Here is a 13,354-nt window from a genome sequence, read left to right on the forward strand (position 1 = left end):
CGCATCCGTATCCATATCCGGCGGATTTCTAAAAATGCATACCATATCCTCAAAAACGGATACGGATGCGGATTCGAAGCGGAAATTATCCGTACCATTTACATCCCTAACCGTACCCCTTCAGCGATGAGTCGCGAGTTTGCACAGGCTGCACACCTCAACACTGAATAGCTAGCGAGCAGGGAGGGAAGGAAAATGGCAATGGGCCGAGCCCGCTACAAAATTCCTTAGGCGAAACGGAAGCGCCGCAGAGCGCGCGCGCAAGCGAGCATTCCTCTGGGCCTTCCGGCCTGCGTGCATAATCACATCACACGCCTGTAACCCGAACTCGTTCTCTCCCATTTCCTTCACTCGGCAACCCCAGCTTGCTTCTGCCGCCTCTCCCCAGCCGCCCCGACCACACCGCCGCCCCCACCCGTCCCGTCTCTCACGCCGCCGTGTCTCGTCGCTGCAGAATCCGTACCAAAGTAGGTATCTCCATCTTTCCTGAACCGCGACGCCGCCCGGACGCCATCGACCGGGACCTCTCAGCTGTCACAGCAAGGTCACCGCCGGCGCCTCCTCCAAGATCTCCTCTAATTCTGCCCTTTGAAGAAGGTAGCCGGCCTACCCCTTTACAACAATGGTTCTAAATTATTTTATTTGCGTTTACTGTTCTATTCGGCTCGGAGTATGATCTTGTAGCATGCCTCACAATGGAAAACAATCGGCAGAAAAAAAACAGTGTAGAACTGCTATGCTTGAATTAACAGGTGGAATTGAAAACTAAAACAACCAGGGCGTACTTCTATGCTTTTTCACAGCAATCTTTTTCTTTTTTTGAGACCTCACAGCAGTCTTTCTACCAAATGGATCTTGAACTAATTTTTGTTAGCCAAAGCCAAGCAAACACTTTTTTTTAACCTCTAGGAGGTGAAGTGGAGTTAGGAGATGGAGTGAAGCTTAGGAGGAGTCGAGCTGCCCCAAAGCCCTCCTAACCCTAGCTTCGGTTGTAGATCTGATTGCCAGCAATTTCAGCGCTTACTCTTGTTGCAGGCTTGATCAATTGCGATGTCGTTGACCCGGACCTCATCCTCAAGCTCGAGTGGAACCACTTCTCCGCCTAGACAGCATACCTTAGTTTCTGGTGAAGGACATATCTTAAACAGGTATGTAAGCATCTCATTTTTTGCATGCATGCCCTCAACTTTTTGTAACAGGATCTAAAAACTCCAATTTGTTCCCAAGTTATAAGCGGGTAATATAGCTAAATACATGCTTTATTTGTTCACGTTATACCCCATACTATGTGGGGCCAGCAATACATGCCTTCGGCCAGTGACCTGCAGCATGAAGCTTTGCCTTGTGATCTCTGTTATCTTGGTTATCAAGTTGCTCAGTTAGTTTCCAAAGTTTGTGTTTGTTTAAGTTTTTTCTTTTCTTTCGAGGTAGAGTTGGAGTTTGTCAAGAAAGGTCTGATCCAACTTGTGGATCAATGAATTATAATGGACTAGGCTTGTAAGCCCCTATAAGCACCAATCAAGGAAACAGTGAAAGTTATTGTGTTCTTTATCTCTCCATGAGGCGCATCATGTTTGTTTCACTGATCTTTATCTGTCCATGAGGCACATCATGTTTGTTTCACTGATGAATCTATGCCTGTAGGTGGGCCTGTCCATGGGTGCCCACTAGCTGACCACCTCTGTCCGCCTGACTTGTGCTGGTTGCCGCTACATGTTTGTTCATTTCGTTGAGTTTAGGCGGGCGTTCGCTAAGCCCATGTAAAGCCACTAATGTCATCTATGACAGCTACTAGTACCGCACGCACAGAGGAGCTGTATCAAGCGTTGCTGCATGTGACGCTGCACTGACACCTCAAAGCTCAGAGTGAGAACTTCGCCAGCTGCCAGGACGAGGCAAGGATCATTTTTTGTCCCAGCACAAAGCTTCCTTCAGACAACGGATTTGGTACAACTGCTAGCACATATACTTACTACAGTATAATACATTCATGTATAAGAACACGTCTAGAAATTCAGACTATCTCAAAATACTACAAAGGGAAATGATAGGAAAATGTCTCAAGATATTCAGAGTATCTCAAAACAATACAAAGGGAAATGACAGGAAAATGCCTTTCTTAAACACACGAGCATCTCTTTTAGAATGAGTACACGATATTACACAACCAGATTCATTACACTAGTACACAATGAAGACCATTGGCTTCTATTAGTGATCAAAACTCCAATAAAGTAATTTTGTAATCAAGGCCTCAAATGCCAGTTCCAAAAACTACAGGAAACTAGCCTCAAATGATGAGATCATTTGTTCCTCCAAATCACTCCATCAACCTGTTGTACAAGGAAACAAATACAAGTTACCTCATTTTGTAAGGTATACATGATTTAACAAGGCTGATGTGCCAGCGAGCATGTTCATCAGTACAAGAGTATATACATGTGTCTGGCTGCTACTCAGAGGAAATCAAACACTTACCACAGGAAACTCCGTGTATACGGATCGATAACAAGCAAACTAGGGTAATAGTTTCCAGGCAAACAAGTAAACAAGCTTACTCCGTGTATATGGATAACAAGCAAACTCCATGTATACAGATAACAAGCAAACAAGCTTACTCCGTGTATATGGATAATAAGCAAATTCCGTGTATACAGATAACAAGGAAACAAGCAAACTCCATGATGATACTACGTTACTACTAGCAGATTTCCGTTGAAAGGTTGTGCAATATACAAAACACCCATGTTATTTGCTGTAGGGTTCATCTTTTTGTTCACCGTAGGAGGGCTCACTGGAATAGTTCTCGCAAACTCTGGGCTAGACATTGCTCTACATGATACTTATTATGTGGTTGCACATTTCCATTATGTACTTTCTATGGGAGCCGTTTTTGCTTTATTTGCTGGATTTTACTATTGCGTCGGTAAAATATTTGGTCGGACATATCCTGAGACTTTAGGCCAAATCCATTTTTGGATCACTTTTTTCGGGGTTATATAGTAGAAAGATGGATAATAAGAACCAAGTACTCAATTGCTCATTATTTGGTTACAGTTCACTGGGACTTTAACGGGGATGACCGAAGGCACTAGTTGAGCTACCACTAGCCTCTGAAAGTGGTCTTTTGGTCCCTGTAGTTTGACATGTTTTATCTGAATGTGCGATTGTAACCTGCAGACAAGGAATTTCGGACAATGTAAGCAACAGACCAAACAAATTAGACATCTGCATAAAACAAAGAGCAACTGGAATATGTTCTACAGCCTTAACTATGAAATGTACTGGCAGATACAAAGTATATAGTCATACAGGCAAGTATGAGTAACGTCTAAAAAATATAACCTTCTTCGTGCTTTTCTTTGAAGATGGAAGTGACGTGGTAACCTCGTTACCGTCCCGCTGCTCTACACGAGAATCGCTGGTACCTTTCTGAACCCCACAGGCCTCGCTGGACTTCTGCAGTATATATGATAATATAACATCAAGATATTAAATTAAATAGTTTTATTGTGCAAGACAACAGTTTTACATTCCACATTCAACATTTATTTCATAGAAGCTACATACTTGAGGGTGACAACTAATTGTATCCTCTGAATTGCACGTTCTGTAAGCAGATGGGGATAATTGAATGAACACCTAAATTTCTAGGCAGGAGCATTAAACTTCAAACGAAATCATGAGTGCAATTGGAGGGGGAGGGGGGGGGGGGGGGGCTATAGCATTCAGTTTGATGCAGGTGGTCAACCAAAGGGATGAACCAATCAACAGTAAGATGCGACAGGGCTAACTCCAAATTTTATCCCCTTAACTCTGACGATTTTCACAGTCAACTCACCCATGAATCCTAGGAGTAAGAGAGGAAGAGCATACCTTCTTGCGAATCTTCTTCGGTAGCTTCCCATGAATTTCGCTGGACATCTTTGGCTCCCCACCGACCTACGGTTGAGGATCCCTTCGATCTGATGCTCAAGGGACGACGTGAGCTTGGCCATGGTGGGAGAAGTGGAGCGGAGGGAGGGAGGGGCTGCTGATTGAGCGTAGGGAGCGGCGCGACGGCGGAGAACAGAGTGTCACTCTGATACGCTACCATGGATTGCCATGATGGGCCTGCAAAGCTGTAGTCAAGTTAACTGGCAGTATCAATGTCAGGTCTACTAAGTTAGTAACAATATCAAAAGTGGATCAGAGTTAACTGAAGTTTGTCTATTTTCAGTTCCTTATTTTGAACATGCATCGCCTAGCTTTAAGGTCAGACAGTGAAATGTAAATGTGTTTGTTGGAACGTCGCGGCATAGCCTGCGGCGCAAGTATGACATGTTTAATACTACCACAATGGAATTTTGTTCGTAGAAAAATATGCACCATGCAATCGGAGGAATAATTGATGTTCTGTACCTGATCTGGATTAGATAGAGTGGCTGCAGCAGGAAGAGCAAGGATATTGTCATCATTATGGCAAACACCTTGTTATAGTACAAGCATGACTGAACCCACTCTATGACTCTACAAAGCTTGGAAAATATATGAAAGCTTTATAAACTGATGCAAAATTCTTGTCACAAAGCACTCGTAGAAATGCATAATAATCCTTATGGCGAAGAAAACAGTTATACATAAACAGGTCATCATTCATGTTTTCAGTCTTTGTTGTGTTGCTTCCTTTTCCACCATATGGTGTACACAATTCTCTACGGGCGAGCTACATGACGGTGGCATATCGTGCGTCGGCCTTTGGATGCGGTGGCTTCAGCGCTTGGATGGCAACATGGTCTGCACTCAAACGATGCAGCGGCACCCATGTGCGCCCATGAAGCTTAGATGCGTCAACGACCGAAGTTGCTGGAGCAATATTGGGTGGTTGCACTATTGCTGGCGAGTTCCAGCCGGCACCTCTTCGTTGTCCCAATAACTGGATGAAAATGGCAGGAGAGGTGGGGGAAGAGTTTGGTGTCTGGCCGGGCACCTCTGTGTTGTCCTCAAGGAGCTTCATGATGGGATCCATGGCAGGGGGCACAAACTGGCGTCTGAGCCTGCATCTCTCATCACTGTTTGTCGCCCGGCGTCTGGCTTAGTGCAACACAGTGTGTGGGTGCAAGAAAGGAGCGATGACGGCGACAATTGGCGTCAAGCATGACTCACCACGAAAGCGGAGGGATGAGCCGTGGCAGCACCATGAGGTGATAGGACGGATATGAGAAGCGCTAGAGTGCAACAAATAGAGGGAATAGGAGAGGACTGTGATTGTGGATCTTCGGGTGAGATCATGGGGTGCGGAAAATTTCTCCACCGGCCGAGCGAGTTTCGCTCCAGCTCTAATCAAGTTGCAAATCACATGGTAACTCATTGTTGGTTTCCAAATATCCAGTGATTCCAAGCGGGTTTCAGGTGTGGGCACGAGCGGTGGAAATTTGGCAGAACATGGTCTGCCTGATGACAGGATCAATCGGGTCGGTTGGACTGTTCTACAGACCAGTGATGCAATATGGATCATTAGATTTTATTCCATGAGGACTATAAGATGGTTCTAATCCCGTGTACAGTAATTTGAGTGGACGGTTAGCAAAATCCTTATTAGTAGTGGAGGAGCATTAAGCGTTTGACAACAGTATCTGTTGCAACAAACTGTTTGCATGGTTAGCAAAATCCTTATTTATGCCAAATAGCATAACTGATGGCCTATGTATTTTTTTGTGTAAAAATTATTACTCCCTCCATTGCACAATATAAATCCATGCCCACCATGCAGCACATGCCAAGTATAGCCTTTGACGATGACATCTGTTGCAACGGACTGTTTGATATTACATATATGTAGTGATTCAGTCAATCTCTTATTAAAGTATGGTGTAGACTGCAAATGTTGCAATAACCACACGCCTGATTTTCTTGGAGCATTAGCAAATGTGCTCATTTCAACGGTACTCTCTCCGTTTCTATTTAGTTCGGGTTCTGAGTTTCGTCAGAGACAAACTTTGTTAATTTGACCAAGAGTATAGGAAAAAATATCAACAACCATAATACGAAATGCATATAATATGAAAATATATTTATGGTGTTTCTAATACTTATATTTTACATTGTAGGCATTGTTGATATATTTTCCTAAATATTTAGTCAAACTTTACAAAATTTTGACTTTGACTAAACCCAGAACGCAAATTAATTGTGAATGGAGGGAGTACCAAGGACTCTAAGACTGAACCGAGCAATTTTCAACTTTGAGGGGTGTCCAAGCTAGAAAATCTCTGTGGCATTAGCACCCCACCTGGTACCATGACCAACTACCAACTATAACGTAACAAGATCTCAAAAAAAAAAACTATAACGTAACAAGAGTAAAATTATAGTTTCTTCAAGTTTTGCAGTCAACAGTTGCTAGCAAATTGAGAGACAAAGTAATAACTTATTGAATCGTGGTTCTCACCTGATACTTGGTGGAGGAACTACATGTTGTAAGGAAATAAATAACTTAGTACGTGTGCGATGTGGCACTCTTTGGTACATGACCAGGTACATCGCATTGTTCATGCTCTCTTCAAACCAGCCATCCATGCAATGTACAACTTAATGCTCTTTTCATATGATCATTTTGGAATCGTGTGCATATTTGATATAGCATAAAGAAAGAAGGATGTCTATACCATATCTTGGTACTTTCAGTTGCCAATACAACAGCCACTTTGCCTAAGAGATCTTCTATGCATGTACATCAAATGCCCTTGTATTGATGCCACCATCACATCTTCTAATCGTTGCAATACTTCTTGCATGAATCATTGCTACATATAAAGATTTTCTTTTTGCCGGTTTCACTCTTTTCTGGTGCACCATATCAGAACCACACCACCTTTGATATGAAGCAGTGATTGACGTTAAATTTGCCATGCAGGGACGTCTTTGCTGGGTTGGAGACTTGGGAGGATCCCACTCCTAGACCATCAACTTTTACTCTCAAGGAGCTGGATGATGCCTGGGTTGCTAATGCAAGGCGCCAACTGATCCTCAGGCCTAAGTCACCGTCCCGCGAGGAGCGGATAAGACGCAGACAAGACCATGATCGAAAGAGCTTGATGATAGCACTAGAAGTCTATGCAAAGAAAAATGATATGCAGGTATGAGGTTAGAATCGTCAAAATTTATTTGTAGATTAGTAATGGTTTTCTTTGCAGATTAGTAATGCTAACATATCTCATCTAGATCGATTAACTAACCTGTGCTTTTAAAGTTTCAGCCCGAGCTGGAATTGATTGAAGTAAAAGAGAGGACCTTAATCGATGAGGAGGGAAAAGGATACGTGCATTTCAACTTTTTAGTGAAAAGACTAGATGGCACATCTGGTTTATTCTTTGCGGAGGTGCATCCCGATTGTAGAGAGGAAGAGGATGTTTATCTTTGCATCCCTTTGGATGAGAATGACTGCGGTAAGTTATATATGTTCAGCTAAATATTCGTTGCATGTATGCATGTACTAATGCACTTCCATCTTTTATAAGGTCATTGTTTTGGGTGCAAGGACCGTGCAAAAGACCTCAAGCACCCGACTAGTGGTGGCTATTTGGGTGGGCACAAGGATCTCGGTTTTCCATTCATGGTATTTGAGAGTGATGAAGATAGTGAAGGCGAGATTTGATCTGTCTTTGTCCGCATTAGTTTCTTTTTGCCATCAGCATTAGTCTGATTGTGATGCACTAATGATTGTGGATGACAGTGCTAGTTACTAGTTGTTAGGAAGAACATTCTTCATCAAATTAAGATGCATAAATTCTTAGAAGGTTTGATCTGTTTGAACATTCTATTTGTGTGGGCCAAGGATCTCGGTTCTCTGAAGGTTTATGGCAAGCTCAGCAGCGAGCATGCCTGTGAGGTGTCAGCAATGAATATTTGGTAAAATGTAAAAACTTGTTGCTGGAAGGATGGGTACTTATCCTCTTAGAGACAACAGTTTGGTTCTTCCAAAACTACCTGAATTTAAGCTTTTGTGCTGACTGCTGAGTGATCAATTGTTTAAAGTGGAATATTCCTGTCATATGGCTGCAATTTTATAGAACTCATGCATCATTATAGATTTGAATTTGCTTCCTTCTTAGGAGTGATGTTTCCTTCTTGGGAGTGATGTTTTGGCTATTAGGTGTATATGCTTTCCTTATTTTAAAATGCACATTTGATACATTTAAAAGAAATTAAATATATCTAACGAAAAATTCATGTATACATCTTTACATGCTACGTTCGTGCGAAGTTCTGGGCTGTGTAAAAACGATAAAATTTGATGCTAAAAATAAGATCTTTTGTGAGACATGTTTTGTCTTTTTACACTGGTCATGAAAGTATCGGTTTTGTGAATCTGTACAAATGCACATAAATTATTGAGATATACATGTGGTTTTTCTGCTAGAATCTTTTAATTAGAAATATTATTTTAGGTCAAGGGAACATATACAGCCGGGAGCCCAAATTGAATTTCCGTTCCTTTTAGCATCTAGGTCCTGCTTGAATGGTTGTACTAGTTTTTGGTGTCCACCGGTCTTCAGTTCTCTAAATACTGGCAGGCAAATAAATTTTACAACCAATGCAAATAGTCCAGTAGTCTTGATTTGTGAGACAGCAATGAGTAATCTTTTTAGAATGAGGATTCTTGGTAGCAGGGCAGAACTGATTGCACGCGCAGCTTGGTTGCTGCTTCTCTCTGCTATGTTTTCTGCATCTCATCTCTTATCATTCTAGTTTGGTCCAGGAGCTAATAGGTTGGACCCTGACATAATAGTATATATTTACAAATTAGATAAAATATTCTGAAACATATGGTTATATAGCTATTGCCATCAGACAACATCGATCAGCTAGGTGCGCCACTGCTAACCCGTCAGCTAGCAGTGGCGCGCTCCACTGGTAAGTTATGCAGCAGTGGCGTACTAGCATGTGCTTCACTGGTAAGCAATATGGTATGCCACTGTTACAAAACTAAGATTTGTGGCGTACTAGCAGGTGCTTCACTGGTAAGCAATATACACCACTGTTACAAAACTAAGGTGTGTCGCTGTTGTAGCGTTAGGGTGCGCCACTAGTCCCAAAATATATTTAAATAAAAAGCCACGGGGCTAGTTGTGGCAGGGGGTGGACCCGAATAATAAAAAAGCCACCGCTTCATGCATAAATAAGAGTTTTTACAAGATCCAAATAAATACAACCAAAGTTTCTATAATTTGCGGCTAGGACCCTAAAAAGAATTAAAACGCAATCAAGTCCTTATACGCACGCGCTCGTGCTCGATCTGGTCGATGCCGACGCTCTTCCACGATCTCGTCGATGCCGTTGCCAAGCTTGACGTAGTCCCTTGCGTCGTAGCAGCCGCCGAGGAGGTCCAACCCCTAATCAAGGCCGTCGGTGAAGACCGAGTGGCCGCGTCGACGCACTGGGCCACAATCTGCTCCTCGATCTGGTACTACTCGCGGTCCACCATCTGTCTGCTCGCGAGCTGCGCGCCAATCTGGTACTGCTCGTGGGAAGCGTGGCGCGAATACCTGTTGATGCGCACTGGTCGAGCTCGGCCGCCACGCGGGTGGGAGAAGGCGGCGTAGGTGACTCGATCTGCTCTTGCTCGTGGGGAGCGCAGTCGCCACCACGAGTAATAGTTGATGCGCGGGTGAGAGAAGCTGGGAGAAGGGAACTGATGCTCATGGTCGAGCTCAGCCGTCGCACAGGTGGGAGAAGGGAGCACGGGGCGTTGTGAGGAGAGCGTCGGGATGGTATCGAGGGGGGATGCTGGCCAGAGATGGTGGCGGCGGCGAACCCTAGTGGTGCCCTACGGCGCAGTGTGGCGAGAACGGGTGAGGAAGAGAAGGTGCGCTTGTGTGCGGCGCAGTGTGGAGTCTGGGTGGGGACGTGCCGTGTCGAGTCTGGTTGGTGCGGTGGGTGGGGCGTGGCATGTTCGTTGGTGCGGTGCGTGGGGTGGGGGCCATGTGCGGTGGGGACGTGGAGGGCATGTGTGGTGCGGTGGGTAGTGCGATGAAATTTTGGGCAGCATAGTGGCGCACCACATACAGGTGCGCTACTGCTACCAAGTAGTGTGGTAAGTGCCCTATCTGTAATAGGCCGGACCCACTCCTCCGCGAGGCTTAGCAGTAACGCACTAAGAAGTGGTGCGCCATTGGTAAGCCTGGGGGAGGGGGTGGCCATGACAGATCCATAGCGGTGGTGCACTGTTAACTAGGTGCACCACTGATAACATGGCTAGCAGTGGTGCGCCACAGCTAGTCATCCTACGGCTAGCTTTTTTCCTAGCGGTGATAGTGTCACATAAGCAAAAAACAATTAAACATAGTTCAGATGCAGATGCTCTCAAATTCTTGCGTGCACTCACCTCTACGAACGCATGCACACCCTACTCCTAGAAGACAGGGTTCAAGAAACTGATTTGATGAATCTTGAGATTGTCGAAGTCACTCGTAGGTATTTCGTTGTTGACAAGAACGTCATATCCCACTAAACCATATTTCACCTTTTATGAGACACCAACATATCAAACATGAGATTTGTTATTTAGTGATCTGGGGTGGCACTGCTCTCTCCATTCAACCCAAACACTATTTTTTACTTATGTAGAACGAGATTGCCTAGAATTTATTCATGGAAGATCCTAAGCCGAACAAGAAGGGCAAGATGGTTGAAGGGAAAAAAATTGTGTTGTACCATTGTTGGAGTGAACTGAAGAATAAAAAAAAGTGGAGGAATCATGATGGATTAGAAGTCCCAATCAAGTTAAGAAAAGCAATCAAAAGGAAACAATAGATGGTGTCATTGGCCTTCAAGATTCATCATCAAGTGAAGAAACTCCTAACTCGATTGCAAAAACAACAAGGGGAAGACCAATTGGAAAGAAACAAGCTAAACTAGCAAAGAGCAAGTCCGGAGATAAAGATTTTAACAAAGCTATGGTAGCTATGGTGCAAGCAAGAAATGATGCGGTAGATCGAGGAGAGAAAGTTGAGTAGAGAGAAAGATGCCGAGGCCGAAAGGAGGAGGGTGGCGACCGAGGAGAGAAGGTTCGCACTAGTGGAGAAGAGGGACGCATGCTGAGGACAATCAATGCCTCATTGAGAAAGAGTAGAATTTCTTTTTGATGGATATATCCAACCTTGATGACAGGCAAAAGGAGTATATCAACCTCATGTGTGATCAAATCTTGGCGCAAAAAAGGATGAGTACCATGAGAGGCATGGGGTGCTACGGAGGCATGGAAGGAACGAGTTCCATGGGTGGGATAGGAGGCTATGGAGGCATGGGAGGAATGAGTACCATGGAAGGCATGGGAGGCTATGGAAGCATGGGAGGAATAAGTTCCATGGGTGGGATGAGTTCCATGGGACGGATGCGTTCAGTGGGAGGAATAGAAGGCATGAGAGGGAATGTAGGAATGGGTGCCATGGGAGCTCATCCGGGTGGATTCATGTCAATGGTTTCTCCAAAGCCATCCATGCCTACTCCCAATGATGGCTTCATACCATCTCCTTCGATTCATTCTACTAATGCACACACAACCGAAGTTCAAAATGAAGATGCAGAACAAGATGGAGGTGCAAAAGAAGATGGTGATGATGAATGATCATCGATATTTACTAGTGTTTTGCATGAACTTTGTTTCTTAGTTGGTGGTCTTGAACTATGTCTTGCTCTTGAACTATGTCTTGCTTTCGAACTATGTTATCATATATTTCATTGTTTGTGTTCATATGGTTTTACCGCGCTGCTTGCTGATACGTCTCCGACGTATCGATAATTTCTTATGTTCCATGCCATATTATTGATGATACCTACATGTTTTATGCACACTTTATGTCATATTCGTGCATTTTACGGAACTAACCTATTAACAAGATGCCGAAGTGCCAGTTCCTGTTTTCTGCTGTTTTTGGTTTCGAAATCCTAGTAACGAAATATTCTCGGAATTGGACGAAACGAAGACCCGGGTTCCTATTTTCACCGGAAGCATCCGGAACACCGGGAAGGACCGGAGGGGGGCACTCGGGCCCCCGGACCATAGGCCGGCGCGGCCCGGGCCCCGGCCGCGCCGCCATATGGTGTGGCCACCCCTTCGACCCTCCTGCGCCGCCTCTTCGCCTATATAAAGCCTCCGTCGCGAAAACCACGAGGCGAAAAACCACGATACGGAAAACCTTCCGGAGCCGCCGCCATCGCGAAGCCAAGATGCGGGGGACGGGAGTCTCGTTCCGGCACCCTGCCGGAGCGGGGAAGTCCCCCGGAAGGCTTCTCCATCGACACCGCTGCCATCTCCACCGCCATCTTCATCACCGCTGCGGCTCCCATGAGGAGGGAGTAGTTCTCCATCAAGGCTCGGGGCTGTACCGGTAGCTATGTGGTTCATCTCTCTCCTATGTACTTCAATACAATAATCTCATGAGCTGCCCTACATGATTGAGATTCATATGATGATGCTTGTAATCTAGATGTCATTATGCTAGTCAAATGAGTTTTACTTATGTGATCTCCAGGAGACTCCTTGTCCCACGTGTGTAAAGGTGACGAGTGTGTGCCACGGTGTGGGTCTCTTAGGCTATATTTCACGAGAATACTTATTCAACTGTTGAATGGCATAGTGAGGTGCTTATTTATATCTCTTTATGATTGCAATGTGTTTGTATCACAATTTATCTATGTGCTACTCTAGCAATGTTGTTAAAGTAGTTTTATTCCTCCTGCACGTGTGCAAAGGTGACGGTGTGTGCACCGTGTTAGTACTTGGTTTATGCTATGATCATGATCTCTTGTAGATTGCGAGGTTAACTATTGCTATGATAATATTGATGTGATCTATTCCTCCTACATATGCATGAAGGTGACAGTGTGCATGCTATGTTAGTACTTGGTTTAGTCTTTTGATCTATCTTACACTAAAGGTTACTAAAATATGAGCATTATTGTGGAGCTTGTTAACTCCGGCATTGAGGGTTCGTGTAATCCTACGCAATGTGTTCATCATCCAACAAGAGTGTAGAGTATGCATTTATCTGTTATGTTATGTGATCAATGTTGAGAGTGTCCACTAGTGAAAGTCTAATCCCTAGGCCTTGTTCCTAAATACCGCTATCGTTGCTTGTTTCTTGTTTTCTTGCGTTACTACTTGCTGCGTTACTACTGCTTGTTTCTTGTCCTGGGCAAAGCACTTTTACGGTGCCGTTGCTACTACTTATTCATACCACTGTATTTCACTATCTCTTCGCCGAACTAGTGCACCTATTAGGTGTGTTGGGGACACAAGAGACTTCTTGCTTTGTGGTTGCGGGGTTGCATGAGAGGGATATCTTTGACCTCTTCCTCCCCGAGATCGATA

At 44.3% G+C, this 13,354-nt stretch overlaps 1 protein-coding gene across 1 annotated transcript; it reads left to right on the plus strand.

The window, feature by feature from the left end:
• The first annotated feature begins 494 nt into the window (after positions 1 to 494).
• LOC124686566 lies at positions 495 to 8,015 on the plus strand. Its single transcript, XM_047220493.1, has 5 exons — positions 495 to 597; positions 1,036 to 1,148; positions 6,896 to 7,118; positions 7,238 to 7,427; positions 7,500 to 8,015. Exons 2-5 carry the CDS (start codon positions 1,051 to 1,053, stop codon positions 7,634 to 7,636), a joined length of 648 nt encoding a protein of 215 aa, XP_047076449.1. The 5' UTR covers positions 495 to 597; positions 1,036 to 1,050; the 3' UTR covers positions 7,637 to 8,015.
• The last annotated feature ends 5,339 nt before the right edge of the window (positions 8,016 to 13,354 follow it).

This window comes from Lolium rigidum, chromosome 2 (genome assembly GCF_022539505.1).
Source record: "Lolium rigidum isolate FL_2022 chromosome 2, APGP_CSIRO_Lrig_0.1, whole genome shotgun sequence".
NCBI classification, from domain to species: domain Eukaryota; kingdom Viridiplantae; phylum Streptophyta; class Magnoliopsida; order Poales; family Poaceae; genus Lolium; species Lolium rigidum.